The sequence below is a fragment of the Balaenoptera musculus genome, chromosome 14, assembly GCF_009873245.2.
Source record: "Balaenoptera musculus isolate JJ_BM4_2016_0621 chromosome 14, mBalMus1.pri.v3, whole genome shotgun sequence".
In the NCBI taxonomy this organism is placed as follows: domain Eukaryota; kingdom Metazoa; phylum Chordata; class Mammalia; order Artiodactyla; family Balaenopteridae; genus Balaenoptera; species Balaenoptera musculus.
This window is the reverse complement of record NC_045798.1, coordinates 51,580,452-51,606,160: the sequence shown is the minus strand read 5'-3', so window position 1 is coordinate 51,606,160 and position 25,709 is coordinate 51,580,452. Positions and strand designations below refer to the sequence as shown.

Below are 25,709 nucleotides of genomic sequence, written 5' to 3'. Positions count from 1 at the left end.
TTAGATCCTTTAGAAATAGGCAGGCAGACATGAAGGCTCACTCCGTAAGGATGTCAGCATAGTGTCAATTCTCGGTAGCCCCTAGGAATCAGCATCAGATTGGATTCCTGCATCAATCACCATTATCACCAAGAAAAAAAAACCCAAAAAACTGTTAGTATGTCAGTGGGGTTGGGAAGCCATTCTTTTCCAAAAAATTGTTACATACATCATACATACAAAGGAGTGTTTAACATATATACATAGTGGTCTAAAGAATAATAAACACTCATATACCCAGCACTCAGCTAAAGTGGTATTCATTCTTTCAATAGATTTAGAATAAAATATGTGGAAGAAACTAGAGGAAACTGATCCATGGCCACTGATGAGTGAAAGACCTTTGCTAAAGGCTGGAACGGCTGAGGGCCTCTGCCACTCTGCACTCCTTCTCATCCTTCGTGAGTCATTAAAAATATAGGGAACTGCATGAAGCCAAGACACCTGAGTGGAACTTGTGGCGGCTCCTGCTCTGTGGACTCTTCCTGTGTGGCCCACCCGCGCCCTGCACCCTCTCAGCATGGCCGCCAGTCACACTGCTCACCGGCATGACCCAACCTGCCCCCAGCAAGCACACATCAAGCACACCTGTATCCCTGCTCATGCTGGTCCTGCTTCATCACACACAGCACAGCAAACGGGTACATCCATTCCTACTCACGAGCTTCAGATCATGACTGCTACCCAGACCCACGCCAATCACGACAAGCCTTTCACCACAACAAAGACAGAGAAGTAACAATATGCGTAAGAGGTATTTCATCAGCTCTGTCCCCTGCTTGTCCATGTCTTATGCAAGCACGACCAGTTCCACACTCCTGTCCCTGTGTGGGGAAGGCCAGAAGAGGCCTCATCCAGAAAGCTCCAGAAGTTTGGAGACTGCTGTGCTGAGTGATTAGAGATGCTGCTGTGTCAAAAGGCTGTTCATGGGAGGATGGGATTGCACCAGGTGTGCACCCACAGGGGAGAACGGTAAAGTGAGTCCTGGAACACTGGTTATGAGGAAGTAACCACAGCAGGGGGACAGCACGTGTACAAGTGCACGGCGGAAATGCACCCCCGGGCTGCCAGCAGGAGGCCTGCACTCAGCCTCTTTCTACCCTTACCCAAGACTCTGCACAAATCATATATAATCATAAATATGGCGCTCAGCTGGCTTATAAAGGTCATCGCAGGCCTCTTGTTAAACAGGCAACCTAATCTGGGGTCCCCATATGGATTGAGCTCAAGGGCCGCCCCCAACAAAGTTCATGGGGATTGAGTTCATTCCGGATATACTAAGCCCTGTGCTCGTACAGCTCAGAGATACAGAGAAATAAAAGATTCCAACCTCTGGACTCAAGATACCTGAAATCTTTTGGAGTGACAAGTCATTTACATAAAACAATTATAATGCTTTGTTTTAATGTTTATTATTTAGGGCCAAAAGTTTGTCCTACCATACGTGTCCTGCAAAGGATGCCCTTCCCCCACCCACAGTGCTGGAAGTCCCTACAAGTGAGCAGAACATCTGATATACCACACCAGCTCACAAAGTGCTGCTGATTTGGAGTGGAAGATATGTGGGTATTTGTTTTCTCTCTCTCTTATTCCTTATATTCTGGGATAAATCCTATTTAGTCATGATATACATTTTTATTCTTCAGAGAATAGAAAGAAGAGTAACCCATTCAACTCTTTTTGTATGTTAATATCCTGGGTATCCAAACTTAAACAAGAAAAGTATAATAAAAGAGGGTAACATCTCAATTCAAAGAAATGGAAAGATATCCCATGCTCTTGAATTGGAAGAATTAATATTGTTAAAATGGCCATACTACCCAAAGTAATCTAAAAATGTAATATGATCCCCATCAAATTACCCATGACATTTTTCACAAAACTAGAACAAATAATCCTAAAATTTATATGGAACCACAAAAGACCCAGAATTGCCAAAGAAATTCTGAGGAAAAAGAACAAAGCTGGAGGGACTTCCCTTGTGATGCAGTGGTTAGGAATCCCATTGCCAATGCAGGGGACATGGGTTTGATCCTTGGTCCAGGAAGATGCCACATGCCACAGAGCAACTGAGCCCATGTGCCACAGCTGCTGAGCCTGCACTCTGGAGCCTGTGAGCCACAATTACTGAGCCCGCGTGCCACAACTACTGAATCCCACACACCTAGAGCCCGTGCTCCACAACAAGAGAAGCCACCGCAATGAGAGGCCCACACACTGCAACAAAGAGTAGCCCCTGCTCGCTACGACTAGAGAAAAGCCCGTGCACAGCAACAAAGACCCAACACAGCCAAAAATAAATAAATAAATAAATAAATAAATTAATTAATTGATTTTTTAAAAAAAGAACAAAGCTGGAGACATAACCCTCCCAGACTTCAGACAATACTACAAAGCTACAGTAATCAAAACAGCATGGCATTGACACCAAAACAGACATATGGATCAATGGAACAGAATAAAGAGCCCAGAAGTAAACCCACACACCTACGGTCAATTAAACTTCAACAAAGGAGGCAAGAATATACAATGGAGAAAAACAGTCTCTTCAGCAAGTGGTGTTGGGAAAGCTGGACAGCCACATGTAAATTAATGATGTTAGAACACACCCTCACACCATACACAAAAATAAACTCAAAATGGCTTAAAGACTTAAGCATAAGACATGACACCATAAAACTCCTAGAAGAGAACATAGGCAAAACATTCTCTAACATAAATCATACCAATGTTTTCATAAGTCAGTCTCCCAAGGCAATAGAAATAAAAGCAAAAATAAACAAATGGGACCTAATCAAACTTACAAGCTTTTGCACAGCAAAGGAAACCATAAACAAAATGAAACAACTACCTACAGACTGGGAGAAAATATTTGCAAATGATGTGACCAACAGGGTTTCATTTCCAAAATATACAAACAGCTCATATAGCTCAATAACAAAAAAGCAAACAACTCAGTCAAAAAATGGGCAGAAGACCTAAATAGACATTTCTCTAGAGAAGACACACAGATCAGCAATAGGTGCATGAAAAGATGCTCAACAGCAATTAATTATTAGAGAATTGCAAATCAAAACTACAATGAGGTACCACCTCACACCAGTCAGAATGGCCATCACTTAAAAATCTATAAATAACAAATGCTGGAGAGGGTGTGGAGGAAAGGGAAACCTCCTACACTGTTGATGGGAATGTAAACTGGTGCAGCCACTATGGAGGTTCCTTAAAAAACTAAAAATAGAATTACCATATGATCCAGCAATCCCACTCCTGGGAATATATCCAGAAAAAACAATAATTCAAAAAGATACATGCACCCCAACGTTCACTGCAGCACTATTTACAATAGCCAAAACATGGAAGCAACCTAAATGTTCATCAACAGATGAGTGGATAAAGAAGATGTGGTGTATATATATGCAATGCAATATTACTCAGCCATAAAAAAAGAATGATATAATGCTATTTGCAGCAACATGGATGGGCCTAGAGATTATCATACTAAGTGAAGTAAGTCAGACAGCAAAAGACAAATATCATACAATATCACTTATGTGTGGAATCTAAATAATGATACAAATGAACTTATTTACAAAACAGAAGCAGACTCACAGACATAGAAAACACACTTATGGTTAAAGGGGGGGATAAATTAGGAGTTTGAGATTAGTAGATACAAACAATTATATATAAAATACATAAACAACAAGGTCCTACTGCATAGCATAGGGAACTATATTCAGTATCTTGTAACAAACTATAATGGAAAAGAAGCTGAAAAAGTATATATATATATACTATACATATATACTATACTATATATATATACATATTTATAACTGAATCATTTTGCTTATACCAGAAACTAACAACATTGTAAATCAACTATACTTCAATAAAAAAAAATTTTTTTAAAGAAGATAACTTCTCAATCTCACTAATAAGAATAGGTACAAAAATACCAATAAAATGTTAGCAAACTAAATCCATTAATGTATCAAAAAATCATTGCCAAATAGTGTTTTTCTTTTCTCCAAGAATGCAAGGATAGTTCCATACTAGACAATCTACTAATGTTAAGACATCACACTAATAGACTATAGGGAAAAAATATAACCAACCGATGCAGAAAGAGCATTTAGTAAGAACTATTAGTCATGATAAAACTTTTGGCTAAATTAAAAAAAACTACTTTAGCCTGGTAAAACAAATCTATTAAAAATGTACAGTAAATACAACTCTTATTTTTGAAACTTTAGAAGCATTTTATTCAAGTCAGTAATAAAAAAAGGATATTTTCCATCACTGCTCTATGCAATAAGAAAAGAGAAAAAAAGAAGGAGTGGATAAAAATTGAAAAGGAAGATATGAAACTGTCATTATTAGAAGATGATATGCCTATTTATATAGAACATGCGAGAAAATCTTCAGACCAACTAATAAAACTAACAGGAATTCAGAAAAAGTACTGGGTAAAACACTGATATATGAAAGTCAATAGTGTTTCTAAACTACAAAAATAACCAATTAAAACATTTAATAGAAAAAAAAGATAGTGCTCAAAATACTCAAATAAACAATTATATAACAAAAAATGTGCAAAAATTTTCTGGAAAATACTATTAAAATTTTGGAGTAAAGAAATCTTCATGGAGAGAGATACTATTTATATATAGAGGACTCAATATTATATGATATAAATTCTCCTGAAATTAATTTATGATATTGCAATCAAAATATGATTACAAAATATGTAATTTTGCAATCAAAATCCAGTAGGACACACCAATGAAAATAATAGAGAATGTCAGAATGGATAAAAACCATGAGCCAACTGTATGCTGGATACAAGAAACTCACTTCAAATATGATATAGGCAGATTAAATGTAAAATGGAGCCATAAAGAAAATGAAAAGGAAGTCTACACAATGGGAGAAAATATTTGCAAATCTGATCTAAAAAGTGACATATTCAAATATATAAAGAATTCTTACAACTCAATAATTAAAAAATAAGTAAGCAAAGAATTTAAATAGATATTTTTCTGAAGAAGATATACACATGGACAATAAACACATGAAAAGATGGTCAATATCATTAGTCATTAGGGAAATGCAAATCAAAACCATGTGAGGTACTGCTACACACCCATTAGGATGGCTATTAAACAAACAACAACAACAGAAAATAACAAGTGTTGGGGAAGATGTGGAGAAATTGGAAGCCTCATATGTTGCTGGTGGGAATGTAAAATGGTGATGGAGTCACTTTGGAATTGCTAAACACAGAGTTACCATATGACCCAGCAATTCCACTCCTAGGTATATATCCAACAGAATTGAAAACATATGTCCACACAAAAATTTATACATAAATGTTCACAGCAACGTTATTCATAATAACCACAAATGGAAACAATCCAAATATACATCAACTGATGAATGGTTAAAAAAAATATGGTATATCTATACAATGGAATATTATTCAACAATATGGATGACCCTTAAAAACATTACACTAAGTGAAAGAAGCCAGTCATATATTGTTTCCATTTATATGAAACATCCAGAATAGGCAACTCCATAGAAACAGATAGTAGATTAGTGGTTGCCAGAAGCCGGGGATAAGGTTGGGAATGGGGAGTGACTGCTAATATGTATGGGGTTTCTCTTTGAGGGTGATGAAAATGTTCTAAAATTGATTGTGGTGATGGTTGTACAACCTTGTGAATATACCAAAAATATCATTGAATGGTACACTTTAAATGAATACATTTTATGGGATGTTACATAAATATCGATAAAGCTAGAAGAAATAAATAAAAAGGTGGAAAATGATACACCATGCAAACACTAACCAAAAGAGAGCTGAATGGCTATACTCATATCAGACAAAGAATTTCACACTTCATACTTTGGAACAAAGAAAATGACCATGTATAAAGAGGAGCATTACTTAGGGAACAATTCACCAAGGAGACATAATAATACTAAGTGAAGCAAAAACTAAGAGAACTAAGGGAAAAATAGACAAATCCACAATTACAGTTGGGGACTTCAACACTCTTCTTTCAGTAATCAACAGAACTGGTAGCGAGTACATAAAAATTCAGCAAGTATAGAGAAAAACAGCAATACCATCAACCAACTGGTATAGAACTGACATCTATAGAACACTCCACCCAAAAACAGGATACACATTCTTTTCAAGTGTATATGGAACACTCACGGCAATAAATCATATCCTTGGTCATAAACCAAACCTTAACAAACTTTAATGAATTTAAAATCTATAAAGTATGTTCTCTCTTTTGGAGAGTTTAATGGAATTAAACTGAAAATCAATAGCAGAATGAAAACAGAAACATCTCCAAATATATAGAAATTAACACACTTCTGTAATCCATGGGTCAAAATGAATATAAAGAGAACAAGTAAGGACATAAAAAGATGCTTAATATCATTAGCCAGTAGGGAAATGAAAATTAAAATCATGACGAGATGGGAGTTCCCTGGTGGCCTAGTAGTTAGGATTCCAGGCTTTGACTGTTGTGGCCTGGGTTCAATCCCTGGTCAAGGAACTGAGATCCCGTGAGCCACATGGTATGGCCAAAAAAAAAAAAAAAAAATCATGATGAGATGACATTACACACCTATTAAAATAAATAAAACAAAAATACTGACAATACCAAAAGCTGACAGAATGTGGAACAACTGGAACTCTCATACATTGCTGGTGGGAAAGAAAAAAGATACAGTCATTCTAGAAAATGGTTTGGCAGTTTCTTTTAAAGGTAAACATATCCTTACCATATGACTCAGCAATCAACGCCTAGTATTTATTCTAGAGAAATGAAAACATGTGATCAACCAAAAACCTGCACATGAATGTTTAGAGCAGCTCTATTCATAATTGCTCAAAACTGGAAACAATCCAAATGTCCTTTAACAGATGAATGGATGAACACACCCTAGTATAGCCATACAATGGAATACTACTCAACAATAAAAAAAAGAATAAACTACCGATTCATGCAGTAACTTAGATGGGACTTAAAGGCATCATGCCGAGTGAAAGAAGCCAATGTCAGAAGGTCACATATTGTATATTCTATTTATATAACATTCTCAAAAAAATAAAACTATAGTGATAGAGAACAGATCTCTGATTGCCAGGTGTTAAGGGTGGGGAGAAGAGAGACTATAAAGGGATAGCATGAGGGAGTTTTCTGGGGTGATGGAACTGTTTTGTACCTTGATGATGGGAGTGACTACACAAATCTGTGCATGTGTTAAAATTCATAGAGGGAACAAAAGGCCAAGAATAGCCAAGACAATCTGGAAGCATGAGGTAGAAGGACATGCCCTACCAGATATCAAAATTCATTCTATAGTTATTAACATTGGCTTATTGGTTCAAGAAAAAATAAACCACTGGAACAGAATAGAACACCTACAGCCAAGAAACATAATCACTGAATATATGGAAATGGGATATATCACAAAAGTACAGCTCTAAGTTAGGAGGGAAATTGGAATATTCTATAAATGGTAGGTGGGGTGTGGAAGGAGAAGGAATGAGACCAAGGAGAAGTACCTAGGGAACTTCAGCTATATCTGTAATGTTTTTATGTCTTAAAAGAAGGAGGAGGAGGAAGAGGTAGCGGAGAAGGGAGAAAGGAGGGGGGTAGTAGGAGGTAAGAGAAGTGGGGAGGAGTAGGGAGAGGAGGAGGAGAAATTGAAGCAAATGTGGCCAAATGTGAAGGTTTGTTAAAACTGGATGCTGTAAGTATGTATTATAGTATTCTCTATACTTGTGCTGTCCAACACTGTAGCCACTAGCCACATTTGGTAATTTAAATTAATTAGACTCACATAAAATTAAAATGTAGTTCCAGTGTCCTGCTAGTCACATTTCATGCACTCAGTAGCCACATCTGATTGGTGGCTACCAAACTGGACAAGGTAGATGTTGAACATTTCCATCATCACATAAGCGTCCACTGGACAGAGCTGGCCTATGAATTTATATGTGTTAGTTCCTAATAAAAATCCACAAGGGGGAATTCCCTGGCAGTCCAGTGGTTAGGACTCCACGCTTTCACTGCTGAGGACCCAGGTTCTATCCTGGTCTGAGAACTAAGACCCCGCAAGCCGCGCCGCCAAAAAAAAAAAAAAATCCACAAGGAAGAATCAAAGCTTGCAGAACCTATGATGAGTGAAGGAATTAAAAGGAATGCAAGTAAAAGGACAACATATAATTTCAATATCTGTATCTCTTTACTTTCTGATTGGACTGTCAGATCTTTACCTCTTCCCAAAAATCTGCCCCCAAAGAAATCCCAAAAACACAAAAGGAACAAACTTTCCGTTGTCTCTTCTAGACATCATTTCACTTCCTTCTGGATTATTTTAATATTTGGTAAAGGAAAAGCCATGACTTTACTTTCCTATGAGAAGAAAAGCTACTCTTGACAGCTGCTTTGTAAAAATGAACCCAGTTTTCAGACCTTGGGCTTTGATGACCATGATCCTTTGCTGCAGGTCAATGAAGGGCTGGATCAGGCAGAGCCGGGGTTCCTGCTTCTGACTCAGGCAAATACCGTTGTGATTCACAACCATCCAGCTCCGGTCATACAGCAGCCCTTGATTTCCTAGAGGCCACCTGGTCACCTAAACAAAAAGGTCAGTGTATTTTAAGCCAGTGCTCCTCAAAAATCATCTTCGCGTTTATTGCACAGTGGCTGTACAAAAGCAGAGGACTTCAGAAATTCAGCACAGACTCTTGAAGGAAAAAAGGGATGAAGAGAAGGAAGTAAAACAAAGAAGACAATGCAAAGGAGACTTTGGGATTGAGATACCTTCCATTCACCCTCCAGATCCAGTTTGCACCCTTCTCCACTTCAACCTGCTTTTTAAGTAGGTAATGCGCGTGCACAGTACAACATTCTGGGAGCACAAGAGTGTACTTGAAAAGTAGGTCTCTGCCCCAGCCTGTGTCCCACTCCCCTCCCCACAGGCCTCCACTGCACCTGCTTTCTGTGCATCCTTCCACAGTGGTAGATGCCTGAACAGGCACATCCTGGTACTACAGACTTATTGTACAAATTGTGGCTACACTGGAATGGTCCCTGAGTTGATCCACTTTAAGTGTGTAAGTTTTCCTCAATTCTTCATATTTCTACAAAATTAAAATACAAATTATGCCCAGTGCCCAGATCTTGCATTTAATACCATTCTCCAATAAAAAGAACCAGGACTCCTTGGAGAAATGGTCTATTCTAGGGCTGGGTCAGGGAATATACAAGATGAGCCAGGAGCACCCTGTAGTGCTAGAAAAGTAAGGAAGTGCTCAAAAAACAAACTGATGGGGGTATGTCAAAGGGACGCAGGAGACATGAAAGCATGCCCAATGGCCAAAACTGGAAAATATTGAATAGTAATAATAATAATAATGTAGTACTGAATTATAACCCAAAGTATAAAATAAATACCCATGAGTCCAAATAAATAAATAAATAAATAAATAGAAAAAGTCAAATCCCTCATACAGAAGAATCCCAAATAATTGATGTAGGTGTTCCCTCCTCAAGAAGGTGGAGCATAAAACTCCTTACCCCTTAAGTGTGGGCTACACTTAGTGACTTGCTTCCGAAGAGAACAGTATGGGAACAGAGTGGAGGGGAAATTTTACAACAAAGAAACCTGGCAAATACCAGGTGATCCAGGTTAACATCAATAGTGGTAAGTCATGCTGACAGTACCCTAATATGATATGATGAGAATAGCCCTTTACTTCTGTGGTCCTACTTCCAAAACAAACCATAACCCCAGTCTAATCCTCAGAAAGACATCAGACAAACCCAAACTGATGGATATTCTAAAAAATACCTGACGGATACTCCTCAAAACTATCAAGGTTATAAAAACAAGGAAAGTCTGAGAGACTGGTGCAGCCCAGAGGAGCCTAAGGAGACACAAGAACTAAATGTCATATGGTGTCCTGGATGGGATCTGGAACAGAGAAAGAACATTAGGGGAAAACTAATGAAATCTCAATAACATGGGACCAGGTCTTTGCAGGAGTTTTGTCCACAAGTTACACAAGTTGCTTACAGCGCGGCAGGTGCAGTAGTTCCATGCATGAGGGCCCTTCTGGAGCCAGCTGTCTGTTAAAGAAGGGTGTAGGTCAAGCAATGCTTTTGAAATAGTATTACGATTAAGAGACCAACATTCGCGCACTAATTGTGAATCAATTTCATCCCGTCATTTTCCTCTGAGCACTCAAATCAACTTCTCAAAGGAATCTGAAAACTTCAATTGGGGGTAATGAAGAAAGGAAAGCAATTTTTAGTCTAGGGGCACTTTGGGGTGGGTCCTGCTGGGAGGGACCTGAGGGAATACTGAGGCATCAGGGAAAGTGAAGGAGAGGAGCTGCGGGCCCCAGGGGGAGGGTGCAGAACTCAAGAAGAAACAGTGTCAAGGCAAACTGAACCTCAAGCAAGGTAAGCCCTGTATCCAAGATGCAGAAATGTGGTGCAGTGGGGTGGGAGTGGGGAGGGTACTTTGAGGACTGACAAACCTGGGCTTAAATCTCACCTCAGCTAGTTATTAGCTTTGGACAGCTAACCTTCCTGAACCTTGGCTTTGTCATGTGTAAAATGGACATTATTCTCATTTCTCATAGGACTAAGTGAAAACTAAAACAAAGCATAAAATGTAAAGCAACTGAAATATATCAGATGATCCACAGCTGTTAATCCCTTTACCTCTGCCCTTCACTTGTCTTGTGTATCAGACCTCTCCCCATAGACTATGGCTGCTTCTGCTAGTACAGCACTCAAGTTCAGCAATACTATAGTCTACATAATTGTAGCTAGGTCCAGAAACCACCATTAAATCATTATTTCTATAGGAGAACATGTTTTGAATTACAAATAACTTTTGAGAAGACAGTCTATTATTGGGAGGCATTTCTCCATGGATTTCTCATTTCTGCATGCTTGTTTTAACAGGCAGAAGCACTAACTGCCCTTTTGTTCCAGACTACCTTTTCAAGGATGCTTGTATAGTGAACAGCTCTACAACCCTCTGGAGCAGAGGGCAGGTTTGTTCACAGTCCAATATTATAAAGGTAATGGCTTCTCCCTGATCGAAGACTACACAGGTTGGCTGGCATCCTATTATGAAAGAGTCAGGTTTCCTGAGTTAGAGGTTCCTGAACATGAGCACAGCATCCACCTGGGCCCCTCTGGACCCTGTCTTGGGACCTGGGGGACAAAGAGAACAACACACCATGAAGCTCATGCTGCGTGCTGGGTGGTGAGTTAAGTCCTTTATCTCTGACCCAGGAATCTCATGTCTTCTGTCAGCATCCATGGAACTGTGGCAGGCTGTTTCTCAGACCCTTCACGGTTCTTCACACCCATCTGTTGGAACATGTCTATCACTTACTGCCTTCCTCCTTCCTTCTTCTTCTTTGTCTGGGCCAAGTTTTCAGCCAGTGTGTCTGTGTTGGCATGTGAGGGGTGAGCTTTCAGCTGGTGCAGCTGGGCTTTGGGTTATGGAAGGAGTTGGGCAAATAAGTATTCATTGAGGACAGTGGGAGCCAGGTTTCTCACAGGATTTACAAGTGCAGAAAGGGGGACAGCTAAATAAACTATGTGGTGTTGGATTGGAATTGGAGGTATTAGTACGAAATCATGGCCTATGGATAGATGATGGAGATGGATGGATAGATGACAGATAGATAGATACATAGATATGTGTGTGTGTGTCATAAAGTGTCTGTTTCCCTTCTGAGATACTGCACACCCTGAGAGAAGGAACCATTTCCATTTTGCTCATCACTGCACAGCAAGTGCAGGCCCAGGGCCCAGCAGGTAGCAGGTGTTCAGTGTATAGTTTCTGAAAGAGCAGATGGATAGAAGACCTTTAGCAAAAAAGGAAACCTTACTGAGTTTCAGTGTCCTCGACTGTAAAATGGAACACTAATTCCTGCTACGCTATCTGTGCAACGCGGCTCTTCTATGGGACATGACTCATCTGTGAAAATAGAGTCCTGACACTCCTCACCTGCCTCCATTCAGAAGTGGAGGTGAACTTGCTTATTTATGGTCTCAGATTGGAGGACAAGCTCCTGTGTGACCAGCCCGAAATGCAGGTGACAAACAGCCTTGACCATGGTATGTCCAACCAGGAGCCAGGGAGCCTGTCATCCCAGGGGCTCAGGAGGCTGGGACCTCCTCAGAGGCTCAGGAGGCTGGGAACTGTCTATGAGGCTGTCTTTCTATGATCTATGTGTGTCCCTGGGACTTGGTCTCCAGCTCCCAGCTCCGGTGACTACCAGGCCAGGATGTTTACAGACATTATGTAGTTCACCTCCATGGGGAGAGCTGAGCGGAACAGATGCATGAGAGCAGGGATCCAAGGAGTCAGCAGACCTGGATTCAAATCCTTGCTCTATCACTTTTTAGGGGGTCATGACCTGGGCAAAGTGCTTAACCTCAATAGCCCCCAGGCTCCATATCTATAAGTGGGGATGATATTACCCAGCACCTCATATTATTGTTTTGAGGATCAAATGAAACAAAGCACGTACGATGCTTCAGCAGGGAGCCAGCACACACGCATTCAGTGAAAGTTACATCCTTAACTATCAGCAGTAACTAGGTGGTCACACCCAGAAACAGGATCCTCTCAGGGGTCCCCATAAGCAGAGCCGTGGTCAAAAGTCAGCCCAAACCAAGAAAGGCAGAATGAGAGTGGCTACTATGATTTTGATTTTCTGCATGCTTTCCTTCACTTCCTGAACTTTTTTCTTTGCTTTATCAAACAACATTATAAAGTAAACAAAAAAGAAGCAATCTCTTTAGCTGCCACTAAAACCCTTACCTCAAATGCGGCACAGGATTTGATTGGGTAGAGGAAAAGGTTGGTGACGATGTGTGACCCAAGGCCCCCATCCGGGATGCCTGCAGCTTTCTCTGAAGGGGTCTGCTGGGTTCTGGTGGTCTCCAGCAGAGGTGGGCGCAAACTCACAGCATCCACAGTGGTGGGTGAGTTGTCCCAAACCCTGGAGTCTGGGGAAGCATCTTCCTGAGGTGAGGGACTACGTCTGGCCCTGGTGGCAGGCACGGCGTGCTGAGCCTTGCTCTCTGCTGGCAGGGCTCCAGCCTCCCCAGGAGTGGCCAGAGGGAGAGGCTGGCCATGAGACGGGCGCAGTCGGGTTGCTATGATGAACCTGAGAAAGGCCTGGGCATCCTCAAGCGTAGACATGTATCCAAACGAAATCCTCACAGATCCCGTCGGCTGCCCATCTATGAGGTCCACATCGTCACCGCAGACATGACCAGCCTAGAATAAAGAAATAAGTCAGCCAGAGTGACTCATTCCTCATGGATAAAGTGGAAACCATTTTGTAAAACAAGTTTTGTTAATTTTATAAGATAAAATTAACCCAGGAAAAAAGAACTGCAACACTAATAGGAGTCGTGTGCCTGAGGCATAGTTCCAGAAGCACAGGGACTCACTCTCTGGACGTCACTCTTTGCTCAACTGTGAATTGGGATCTATAGCAATCTCAGGGGGCCACTAAAAAGTTTAAAAGACACAACATTGTAAATCAACTATACTTCAATAAAAATAAATAAATAAATAAATAAATAAATTTTTTTTTAAAGTTTAAAAGAAATCATTCATGGAAAGCACTTACCAGAAACATGCACACAGTGCCCACCCACAGAGGTATCAAAAGACAGACCAAAGTTTCAGAAGCACAGATGGGTCAGCTCCTTGGTCTACCTAGGGCTTAAGTGAGAGGAGCACCTGCTGGCCATGCCTTTTAGCCTCTCTCAGAACCAAAGGGAGGTCTGCATCCCTGACAGCTGCCCTTTGACAAGAGGGCAAGACAGAGGCGCTGCCCCTATGAATAACCGGCCCAAGGCCAGGACGAAAGCCAAAGGCAGCATGAGCGCCTGGTCGGGAGGTGGTGAAAGAAAGGCAAGACGTCCCCAAGCCTCTCCAAGCCTGGCAGCCTGGTGTTGGGCGCTGCTCCAGCTGCCTACCTCCCCCAGAGCTGAACCCAAGTCAGTCACCCAAGGAGATGAGGCCACGGCATTCCACACGATCAATATTACATCTGGAACTGCATTCGTTTGTGTTCTGAGACTCCTTCTCTCTCTTTCTATTTATTTTATTTTATTATTATTATTTTTTAACCGCACCATGTGGTGTGAGGGATCTTAGTTCCCCGACCAGGCATCAAACCCACGCCCCGTGTAGTGGAAGCACCGAGTCTTAACCACTGGACCGCCAGGGAATTACCCCTTCTCTCTCTTTTTTTTTAAAGATTTATCTTTTTTTTTTTTTTTTTTTGGCTGCGTCAGGTCTTAGTTGTGGCACGCAGGATCTTCATTGAGGCATGCGGGATCTTTCATTGTGGCACGTGGGCTTCTCTCTAGTTGTGGCGTGCGGGTTTTCTCTCTCTAGTTGTTGCGCGTGGGCTCCAGAGCGCATGGGCTCTGTAGTTTGCAGCACGTGGGCTCTAGTTGAGGCGCGCAAGCTCAGTAGTTGTGGCGTGTGGGTTTAGTTGCCCTGCAGCGCGTGGGATCTTAGTTTCCTGACAAGGGATCGAACCTGCGTCCCCTGCATTGTAAGGTGGATTCTTTACCACTGGACCACCAGGGAAGTCCCCCCCTCCTTTTTAAATAAAACATTGTTCACAGTTGGTTGGGATTTAATATATTCAATATTTAGTGGCAACCAAAAGAAACTTAAGTTAGAAACTATTCTGATATAAATAAGGGCTCTTTGCCACTCAAACCATTCTTATGAAATGGTTCAAAACAGGCTATACCTTGAAGTGACAAACCTCAGCCCAGAGGAGCGGCAGGAAGAGAGGGGACCCGAGAAATGCAGAATGCCCCGTAGAAGAGTTCCTCTCCTCACCCAACCCAGACATGAGCTACCTCCTGCTTGGAGATTTCACTCTGGCAGGACTGAACTAGCTAAGGGCCCTCTGCATGTACGAGCACATTTTCACATTTGCTTGCCCCCTGTTAAAAGCCCTCTTCTGGAAAAAAAAAACACAAAACCCTCTTCTGCCTCTAAATGGTTGCCCTCAAACTAAAAAATGACTGCCAGAGAGGTACTATCTTGAAGTGTTTTCTATTTTGTTGACCCCTTTTTCTTTACACATTCACAGGGTGGGCTCAGAGAAGTGAGCTCGCAGATCCAGCCCCGACCCCAGACACACGACCAGCCTCTAATGAAGTTAGAGGCACCGCCATTGGGGCTTGCTGGCCAGCGTTTGGACCACACGGTCCAGTACCAACCTGAAGATGCTTCTTGATCATCTCATCACTTATCCCCAGGTGCCTCTGGCAGGCCCCAGTGTTACAGAAGCAGCCGGTTCGCACGTGGATGTTGTGAAGACTGGCCATTTTATCCACCTGCGGGTTTAATATATGACATGGAACCAGTGTTAGGAGTGTCCAGTTTTACTCTGATTGCCTGGGAAAGAGTTTCAGATCCATACTTGGACCTCTCTTTTTTAACAGTAAAATGAAAATATGAGCTTGGAATTTTGCTCTAAAGTGCCATGATCTATCGTGGGTTTACTAAACACATTTTATAAAATGTTACTGATAATTAAATCTTATCCAGTTGGGTTATAAACATATGCCTGAGAAAAGTGAAAGATATCAAATTCACACCAAACTCCAAGTTAAGAGCTCACATGTAAAACAAACAATCTGATTTCTTAAATGAGCAGACATTTTTCCAAAGAAAACATACAAATGCCCAGCAGGTACATGAAAAGGTACTCAACATCACTAATTGTTAGGAAAATGTAAGTGAAAACCGCAATGACATCAGCTCTCAAATATCTAATAGCTAGCATCTAATATCACACCTGTTAGAACAGCTATTATCAGAAAGACAACAAATAACAGGAGGTGGAGAGAATGTGGAGAAAAGGGAACCCTCGTGCACTGCTGGTGGGAATGTAAACTGGTGAGGAACTATGGAAAACAGTATGGAGGTTCCTTAAAAAATTTAAAATAGAACTAATTGCTGGAACTTTGATCCAGCAACTCTACCTCTGGGTATTTATCCGAAGGAAATGAAATCACTGTCTTGAAAAGATATCTGCACCCCCATGTTCATTACAGTATTTGCACTAGCCAAGACATGGAAACAACCTAAGTATCCATCAAAGGATGAATGGATAAAAAATATGTGATTTATAAATATTATTATTCAGCTATAAAAAAGGAAATCCTGCCATCTGTGACAACATGGATGGACCCTGAGGGCATTATGCTAAGTCATAATGAAATATGCTAAGTCATAATGAAAACTGCTAAGAAATAAGTCAGACAAAGACAAATACTGTATGATCTCACCTACATGTGGAATCAAATCAAAATTCATAGATACTGAGAGCAGATTGGTGACTGCCAGATGCAAGGGATGGGGGTCGTGAAGGTGGTCAAAAGATACAAACTTCTAGGTATAAGATAAATAAGTCCTGGGGATGTAATGTACAGCATGGTGACTATAGTTAATAACACTGTATCGCACATGTAACAGTTGCTGAGAGAGTAAGTCCTGAAAGTTGTCATCACAAGAAAAAAAATTTGTAACTATGTGTGGTGATGGGTGTTAACTAAACCTGTAGTAATCATTTTGCAATATACATATATATCGAATCACTGCACTGTACACCTAAAACTAATACAATTTTATACATCAGTTATATCTCAATTGTTAAAAATTTTTTTTAATAAATTAATCTTTGAAAAAAGAGCCCAAATGTTTCAAGGGAGATTCACAAAAATAAAATCTGAGGGCGGCTGGGACGTGGGGCAGCTCCTTGGCATCCTCTGCCACCAGGTAGATTCCCAGAGCAGGACTTAGCAGAGCTACCAGTCAGAGCAGCTCTGCCTCAGCTCCCAGCCCAGGCTGCAAACATTACTGTGTTGACACTGTGTGTTATCGATTTGCTTTTCATAATGTCTCAGACTTTGGGTTGAATCACAGAACTAACTGCTATTCAATCCAGAAGTTCCCAGGCTCTTTCCTGTCCCCTGGAAGCTAGACAGGTGATTCGTAGTCACAAGGCTCAAAGGTGAGCTGGCACGAGGGATGTTTATCCCAGCTCTTCTGTTTGTGGGTCCAGAGCTCCATTCCCCCAAGGGCCTGGGGGCCCAGTGAGGGTCCTCAGCCCTGGTGACTCAGGTTAAACTTGGGGGAGTGCCCTAAATGCATTCAAGGAAACAAACACATCTTGCCCAGTCAGAGAAGCCTTTGAAACTTTTCTCCCTGGGAAGTACAGGTGGGGGACACAGACACAGGTCACTACGTGGTCAGCCTGGCCTCCCCGCTAGGCAGGCACAGCGCTGTTACCTCCCACACACCCTTATGGGGACCACACTGTCTTCCCTTTAGCCGTCTCCCCTGGACGGTCAGAGTGAAAAGAAGCCACCTCTGCTGGTGAAATCCAGGAGTTCCCTGCTCTCTGAGCTGAGACCTGGCGGCACCACGGGGTCTAGCCTACTCCACCTCCAGGATCAGGTGGTCTCCATTCAAGGGGCAGCCCCTAGGAAAGCCCCTCACTCCCCGACCCCAACTCCCGCCAAGCTGAATGAGAAGTCTCCCCCACCCACCCCGTATCCACTATTCCAGCTACCACAGCCACAAAACAAGCCACCCAAACTTGGCGGCCTAAAACAATAACCATTTTATTGCGCTCACGGCTACAGGGGGGGTCAGGAGTTCAGAAAGGCCCCAGAGGAGATGGCGTGTCTGAGCTGGGAAGACTAGAAGGCTGGGAGCGACACGACGTCTGGGGTTGGAATCACCTGGAGACTCAGTTTCTCATGTATGTGTCTGGCCTCCAAGCCAGAAGGGCTCAAAGCAGACAGTCACCATCATGCCTGCTTTTGGCTTCCTCACAGCATGGCCACTCAGTGTAAAACTCCTTACGCAGTAACTCGAGGCTCCAAAAGTGAATGCCCCGGGGAGCAATGCTGATGTCGCGTGGCCTTTTCTGACCCAGCCTCCAAAGCCAAGCAGTGTCACATTCTGTAGCATTCTGTTGGTTATGAGTGCGTCACAGACCTGCCAAGATTCTAAGGGGAAGAGACAGGGACCCCACCTAGAAGAGCATGTGGGTGCAAGAGGCTGTTTCGGCCACGCTTACCCTTCGTACTAATTTCTCATCACAACTTCATCTCCTCTCACCCTGAGACCTTTGGAATCCCACACAGGCTCGGCCAGTGCCCAGCCAGGTGAAGGAGTTGGCTGCTGGGGCAGGATGAGCGCTGCATCCCGGGAGGGTGAGAAAGCGGCCTGACCACAGTGCAATGGAGCACTTGCTTCATACCAGCTCAGTGCTAAGGGGCTGTGCATTGTAACTCATTTAATCCTCGTGACAACCTATCAGCAGGGAACATTGTTACCTCCATTTCACGGAGACTTGGGGAGCTTACATTAACTCACCCAAGCTCCCAGAGCCAGCAAGAGGCAGTCCAAATCTGAACCCACCCTCTTAACCACTGGGTAGACTGTCTTCCAACAGAGGGGAGAATGAAATTCGGAGATCCGGATGTCAAAAACAAGAACCCAAATCTTCTCACAGAAGGCTCAATTCTTTCATGCATCCCTTGAAAAAGAGACAGCCAGACCCAGCCATGACGCCATCTGATCTTTCCAAAGGCCCCCCAAATCCCTGTGGAATTCCCACATGTGAAGGAGCCCAGGAAAACCCAAGATTCTCCTGGGCCGGCACAGCGGGCCATGGCTCAGCCTCGGCCTCCACTCATAGGATGAGCTTCCTCTACAAAGGCACAGAGGGAGAAACTCATCCTGTGTGATGCCTCGGAGAATGAAGGTCCTGGTGAAGTCAACCAGGCACCCAGATACGCTCCCTGAGGGGGAGGGGGATTCTTCCTCTTGAGGCTTCTCTGGGCAAATGGTGGGGGGGTGGTTCTTTCACCGCTGCTTGGACCAAGCAGAACGCTGTGGGCCCACCACCCCCCCGCCAAGTACAAAGGCTGCCTCTTATTTGTAGAAAAGCTGAAGTCTCCCAGGCCTCCCAGAGTCACAAAAGAAAAGGCTTGAGCAGTTCATGATTAGGACAAGAGAGTCACAGACTCCGTGTCTGATGAAAGAATGGGATTAATGCTATTGCTCGTAATAATCTATATCTTTGTGGGCAAAGGAATAACTGTAGCTTGCTCTGCCCATATATGTGAGCGGGCAACTAAAATTGTCAGCAAAGAGAGCTACAGACCCATGTCGATATCTTTCACTCTAAGATCTCGACACCCTCTCTCAGCATGAAGCAGTTACAGAAGATGGACCTTCACTCCTATTCCCATAGAAATGTAATGATGTCTGATAGTGGGGATTTGTAAGCAGCTCTTTTGCCCCTTTTCTGTTTGTTCATTTCTGTTTTCCTCAGACAGACCTTAATTGTAAAAATGAGATCACTAGGTAACATTTAACCTAACTCCGGACTTCTGCTCTACTGAATGTACACAATGCCTTGCTTAACCGGTTGATTCCTTTCCTGGATTAAAAGGAGTAAGAATGAAGAATTAAGTAGTTAAAGAATAACAGCTTCCCTGTTAGCAAATTTGCAGGTGGACAACAGGGGCAAGAGAACATCCAATTGCAGGTGGACCATGAGGGCAAGACAGTACCAAACGAAGATCAGAAGTCAGTGGGGGGCTTCCCTGGTGGCGCAGTGGTTGGGAGTCTGCCTGCTGGTGCGGGGGACACGGGTTCGAGCCCTGGTCTGGGGGGATCCCGCGTGCCGCGGAGCGGCTGGGCCCGTGGGCCACGGCTGCTGAGCCTGCGCGTCTGGAGCCTGTGCCCCGCAGCGGGAGGGGCCGCGATGGTGAAAGGCCCGCGCACCGCGATGAAGAGCGGTCCCCGCACCGCGACGAAGAGTGGCCCCCGCTTGCCGCAACTGGAGAAAGCCCTCGCACGAACCGAGGACCCAGCACAGCCAAAAATAAATAAATAAATAAAAAATAAAAAATAAAAATTAAAAAAAAAAAAAAAAAAAAGTAAACAGCCTTCTTTAAAAAAAAAAAAAAAAGAAGTCAGTGGGTCTGCACGCAATGGAAAAATGATGAAGAATCTGATCTCCTACCTTAATGATTAACTGAGACTGTTTCCCCTTTTTCCCTTTAAAAATTGTCATGGCTGAGCAGAATCTTCGGAGTTGGTCTCCGGACATGAGTCCACTTTCTCCCCAGATTGCCAGTTTTTCTGAATAAAGCACCTTTCCTTTCTACTGACACTTGCCCCTCGATTATTGGCTTTTGAGCGGTGAGCAGCCCATCCTGAGTTCGGTAACATGCCTGCCACAGCACACTTCATGGTCGCTTGTCTGCTCTCCTCCACACCCCTCAAAAAATACACTTATTTTAGGTTCGAGAATGAAACTTATTGTACCAATAACCTAGAATAGCATATTTGAGAAGGCAAACCTTTGGCCCCGATGCATTTTCCACCACCCCTCAGAAGCATATAAAATTGCCTGCTTCTGAGTGGCGCTGGGCTGTGTAAGTGAGGGGCAGTGTGGGCTGGGGTCTTCACAGTCAACTCACCAAAGAGACAACTTATGGTTGTAGAGTGTTGGCCCCTGGACACCAGTGAGAACCAACATTTCCCCCAGAGAGTATTTCTCAAGTTGGTTCCTCAGAAAGTTTATGGCTATTCAGAAGGGGGGACAGGATTCCTTGAGAAATGGATTTTGTTTGAGAAATTCTGGGTTTGACAAAGTGTACGGAGATAGTAGCTTTCAAGGGAAGACGAGCCACTATCTTCCAAACTTATGTGATGATCACATCTGCTCCTCACAGCAGTTCTAGAAACCCGGGCTCTGAGAAGGGCCTTGGGCTCCCCATGCCCAGTGTGTGACAGCCCATCTGCTGACCACCTACTGCCATGTCTGAGTGCTCAGTGTGACTCTAGATTTTTTAATGTACTGGGCAGTGACCAGCTTACTCAACTGTGGTAAGGATCCAAGCAGTTCCCAAACCTGCAGTGTTTTCATGGGAAAATACATACAAAGGGTATATCTACAGAAACTATTTTATAACCAATCTACCAAATCCTTTGAACTCATAACAGGGATGAACTATGGTAGACATAAGGGCTTTTGTGCTACTAAGGACATCATTCCTACTTCATTAAAAAAAAAAAAGAGTTATGAGTTCCAAGCAACATGCAAACAAATGGTGGTAAGAGGCCCAGAATTTTCTGTAACACTAGATATGGTCTGATGTATCAGTGGGGCTACCAAGCTGTTTGTACATGAAACGACATCAGACAGGCTGCTCTGTCTACACTATATTAGGGTGTCTTCCCTTGCTGGCAAGCTTCAGCTGTCCCCTCCCACTGCCATCACAGACTCGACCTCTCTCTTCCCATTTGAAATTGATCACCTGTGGCTAAATAAGGAGGCCTGAAGAACTAAATAGCCGTGCCTGTTAGAACAAGAGTAAAGAGCCTCTAAGGAAGGACCAGTGGCCTCTCCAACAGTGCACAGGATTCATCATGGCTATTGCAAGGGCCCAGAGGCCTTGACTGCAAATTTCAGGGCTCAGAAAGGCTTCAGAATTCCAGACAAGAGTGATTCTGTTGTGAACAGGTCAGCAAGATGAAAAGAAAACCCACCTGGGAGTAACCAATGATGTTCCCATTGTCATCGAGCACGTTGAAGCTGATGACCGGACCCTGAACCTCTGGGCTGCTGAACTCAGAGTCGCTGTAAATCTGCACGACAGGGGCTCCGTTGGGGTACCGAAGGGTGGACAGGGCAGCGTAGGTGTACTGAGCCAGGGTAAAGGTGTGCTGCCTGATGTTCTCCATTCCACCTCAAAACAGTTACGAAAACAAAAGGGGATCATGAACTTAATGTAAAATTCACTATCTCATTTTTAAGAAAATGAGATCATTATAACTGGCAAACTTGGACCTCATATTAATGATTTTAAATACTTGTAAATGGTGCATGGTACTGCCCACATGATAAATGTTTAGGTCATTGGTACTGAACGACAGTTTACCACTGCTGCTTCTGTGGAATTTTTCCATAGGAATTGTTGTTGTCATGTTTCTTTTTTTTTTTTTTTCCAGCTTTTTGCACTTTAATGTGTAATACTCGAGGTACAAGAAAACTGCATCTAACAATGTCATAAATCAAAGAAATCAGATCAGTCATCAAGGGCTCCAGAGTGAACAGCATCTTCATAACCTCCATGCTTATCGTCTTTGCTTTCTGGGTATAATTTAATAAGATCATCAGTTCAAAGAATGGTGATTGCAGCTTCAGTTGCAACTTTCAAACTTTAACTATGGTTGGTTCAAACACCCCTGCTTGTTTGTTGTCTCGGGGTTTACCATTGACCAAGTCAAGGCCAATCCATTTTAGATTTTTGCGTTCTGGGTTAACTTGAACCTCATTATGAAAAGCTCTTAATTTTGCAACCAGATCTGTGGAGTCTTGGGCAGCATTAACTGCAAGAGTATTAGGAATAACAAGAAGAGATCTTGCAAACTCGGCAATAGCAAGCTGTTCCCGGGAGCCCATGCTGGTGCATAGTTTTTGAGGTGTATAGAAAGGGCTGCTTATACAGCACCCCAACCTGGAACCACAGATTTTGACTCCAAAACTCTTCACTACACAAAGAGCATCATGTAAAGAGCTCTCGACCTCGTCACACATGAAATCATTTGCCCCACGTAGGATGACTGACGCAGAGGTACGAGCCTTAGTGCTATTTTAAAAACAGTGAAATTCTTAAATCAATGCTTTAATAAGTCCATGCAGAAATTCACTCTAAGTGCCTTGATGAAATCCTGCTTACACAGGACATTTAGACATAGAAGCAATGTCTAGACCATGGAGAAGAGATGAAATGGTTACTTCACCTCAATTTACAATGGCCCAACATTATTTTATCCCATGCGTATAACTGCTTATATCATTGAAAGGCTATAGCAGCCAATAAATGGGAAGTCATCTTCCTTTTTAAAAAAAAAAAAAGTTACTTAAGCATTCAGATAATTTAGACCCTTTGGTAACAGATTGCAAAAATGTACAATTTTGTCTTTACATGTATCTCTTTTTTGCTGTTGCTGTTTGTTTTCGTTAATGTTTAAATCTATTTTTTTTTTTTTTTTTTAGTTTCTTGGCCACACCGCACAGCATGCGGGATCCTAGTTCCCCGACCAGGGATCGATCCTGCGCCCCCTGCAGTGGAAGCTCGGTGCCCCAACCACTGGAGTGCCAGGGAAGTCCCCTAAATCATTTTAATATTATACAAAGCAGTTAAGGATACTTGCTATAACATGGATGAACCCTGAAAACATTATGCGAAGTGAAACAAGCCAGACACAAAAGGACAAATATTGTATTATTCCTCTTACATAAGGTGCCTAGAATAGGCAAATTCATAGAAACAGAAAGGAGAATAGAGTTTACTAGGGGCTGGGGGAGGGGAAATGGGGAGTTACTGTTTTTTCAGTTTGGGATGATGAAAGTCCTGGAGAAGGATAGTGGCGATGGTTGCTCAACGATGTGAATATACTTAATGCCACTGAATTGAATATTTAAAAATGGCTAAACTGGTACATTTTATGTTATATGGATTTCACCACAATTTTTTCTAAAAAAGAGCCTAATTAAGTAGGAAAAATCAGGGTTTGCCTTACTGTGGGGCTGATATTGTCAATCTGCCTTCAGAGGTGCCCCTGGCTCTGTCAGACCCTCTCACTTGTGGTTTGGATACCTTGCTAGTATCTGTCCTTGAGAAAGTGCTCATTTCTCAATGTCTATCTTGATTATCTCCTCTTTGGCTAGATGATGCCCACTCACCTCCCTGCATTACTGTCATGACAGCCCTCCTATGAATTCTGTCTGCCCGCAGTTTTAGGCTTAGGCTGAGGACCTAAGGGTCTCCTTATTATGACGAGAGAGAGAGAGAGAGAGAGAGAGAGAGAGAGGAAGGGCTGCCTAACTGCTAAGCCACGTCCCTGGTTCACCATAACCCCATACCCATGTGGACGGTACAAGCAGTGTCACCCCGTTCTAGAAGCTTAGCCTCTGAAAGGAGCGCCCAGAGCGCAGCAGGAGTGGGGAGTCATGGATCACCAGACAGAGGTTCTTCCAGCCTTGTGCCTTGTGCCAAGCCCCATAAGATGGGAAGTGGCATCCATCTGTGTGTTAGCCTGTGGGGAATGTCCCCCACCTGCTCACACACCCCAAGCACTTGTCAGGAAAGAAAACATGTATCATTGCAAAGGCCAGCAGAAGAGACAGTGTTTGGGGGCTCAGGGTTAGGCGTTAGCACTGCCTGGGTTTAAACCCTAGCCCTCCCGGGTTCCAGCTCCCTGGTCCTGGGGAAGGCATCCAACCTCTCTGAGCATAAGCTCCTTCGTGGGCAAAGTGGGCTCGTCATAAAGCTCCCCTGTGGGAAGACCCAGCGAGGTAAGAGCTAAATAAGGTCTCAGGATCTGTAAGCATTCCCAGTGCAGGGACCAAGGAGGGCTCCTCTGCGTCTGTGAGGTTATTAATCTCTGGATTTGGAATGTCTCTCACTTGTTAAAATGTTCTTTTAACTGACCAAAAAAAGGTCCAGTTTCTTGCTCTTGCCTCAGAAGTCATGTCTGGAAGTTCTTTAGAATCAGCTTCATCTGCATCAGTGCAGAGCTGCCATGTGCCGGTCACCTGCACAGACTCTCTCCTTATCTGAATCCCACCCAGGCCAGGGCTCCCTCAAGGACACGGGCAACAGGAAGCAAATTCCACACAGATAAAGAGGTCCACTGACCTGTGAGGCGCTCTAAGACATCGAATCCATGTTTTAGCGCTATCACGTCAAGGAAGGAGATGGTGCCATCTTCAAACCTGTAATGGTGGTGAGGGGGATGAGGTCAAGCTGTGGCTAGCTCCTCCGTGTGCATTTCGTGTATGTGACAACGGGGCTTTGACTCTAGCCTTAGCCGTGATCTATGGAGACCTTGCCTCTGCTGCCTTATACAATGCTGCTCTCCCCTCTCCTCCTCAAGACAGAGGGCCATGCACACCAAGACATGCGGGCTGCCTCTGGCCCTGACCTGGTCTGCAGCTTACTTGGGATGGGCTGGCAGTGGTGATAAAGGGCCCTGAAAGACAGTCACCACCTTGGAAGACTTCGGACTTGACAAAACCTCAAGTGCTGTGGGCTCTTGAAATGCTGCCCTTGACCCCAAGAGAGCACCACTGACAGGCCATCAATCCAGTCAGATCAATTGTGCAGCCATGAGGTTCTTAACAAGAGTCTATGATTCCGAAGTCTATAGGACCACAGCTATTCTAAGGCTCTCAATAAACTTCCTGATCATCATTATAATTATATTTGCATTTTATAGTTATTCATTTAGACAAAATCCTCATCAAATCTTTATTATCCATGTACTGCATGCCGGGCACCGTTGTAGGTGCTAAGGATACAGCAGTTAACGTGACACATAGGATCCCTGCCTTCACAGGGCACAGAAACAAGGAATAACAAACAGCAAACACGCAGGGAAGCCAAAATAAGCACCAAGCCAGGGGGTGACAAGTGCAATGAAGTTGCCTAAGCAGGAGGGCTGGCGGCTGC

The 25,709-nt window shown here is 43.2% G+C and overlaps 1 protein-coding gene and 1 non-coding gene across 5 annotated transcripts in view; both read right to left on the bottom strand.

The window, feature by feature from the left end:
* Positions 1 to 25,709, bottom strand: part of MOCOS (molybdenum cofactor sulfurase) — a 55,684-nt gene that overhangs the window by 18,664 nt on the left and 11,311 nt on the right. For all 4 annotated transcript variants that reach the window (XR_005016162.1, XR_005016163.1, XM_036822945.1 and 1 more), the window contains exons 5-9: positions 24,897 to 24,973; positions 21,739 to 21,938; positions 15,375 to 15,491; positions 12,934 to 13,395; positions 8,550 to 8,712 (exon numbers count right to left, since the gene is read on the bottom strand). Coding sequence is in view for 2 of the 4 variants with exons in the window: in XM_036822945.1 (XP_036678840.1) it covers positions 8,550 to 8,712; positions 12,934 to 13,395; positions 15,375 to 15,491; positions 21,739 to 21,938; positions 24,897 to 24,973 (1,019 nt within the window). In the remaining 2 variants the exon portion in view is untranslated. The remainder of the gene's footprint in view (positions 1 to 8,549; positions 8,713 to 12,933; positions 13,396 to 15,374; positions 15,492 to 21,738; positions 21,939 to 24,896; positions 24,974 to 25,709) is intronic.
* Positions 22,954 to 23,083, bottom strand: LOC118880462. Its single transcript, XR_005016325.1, has one exon. It is a non-coding gene; the product is annotated as a small nucleolar RNA SNORA20 (small nucleolar RNA).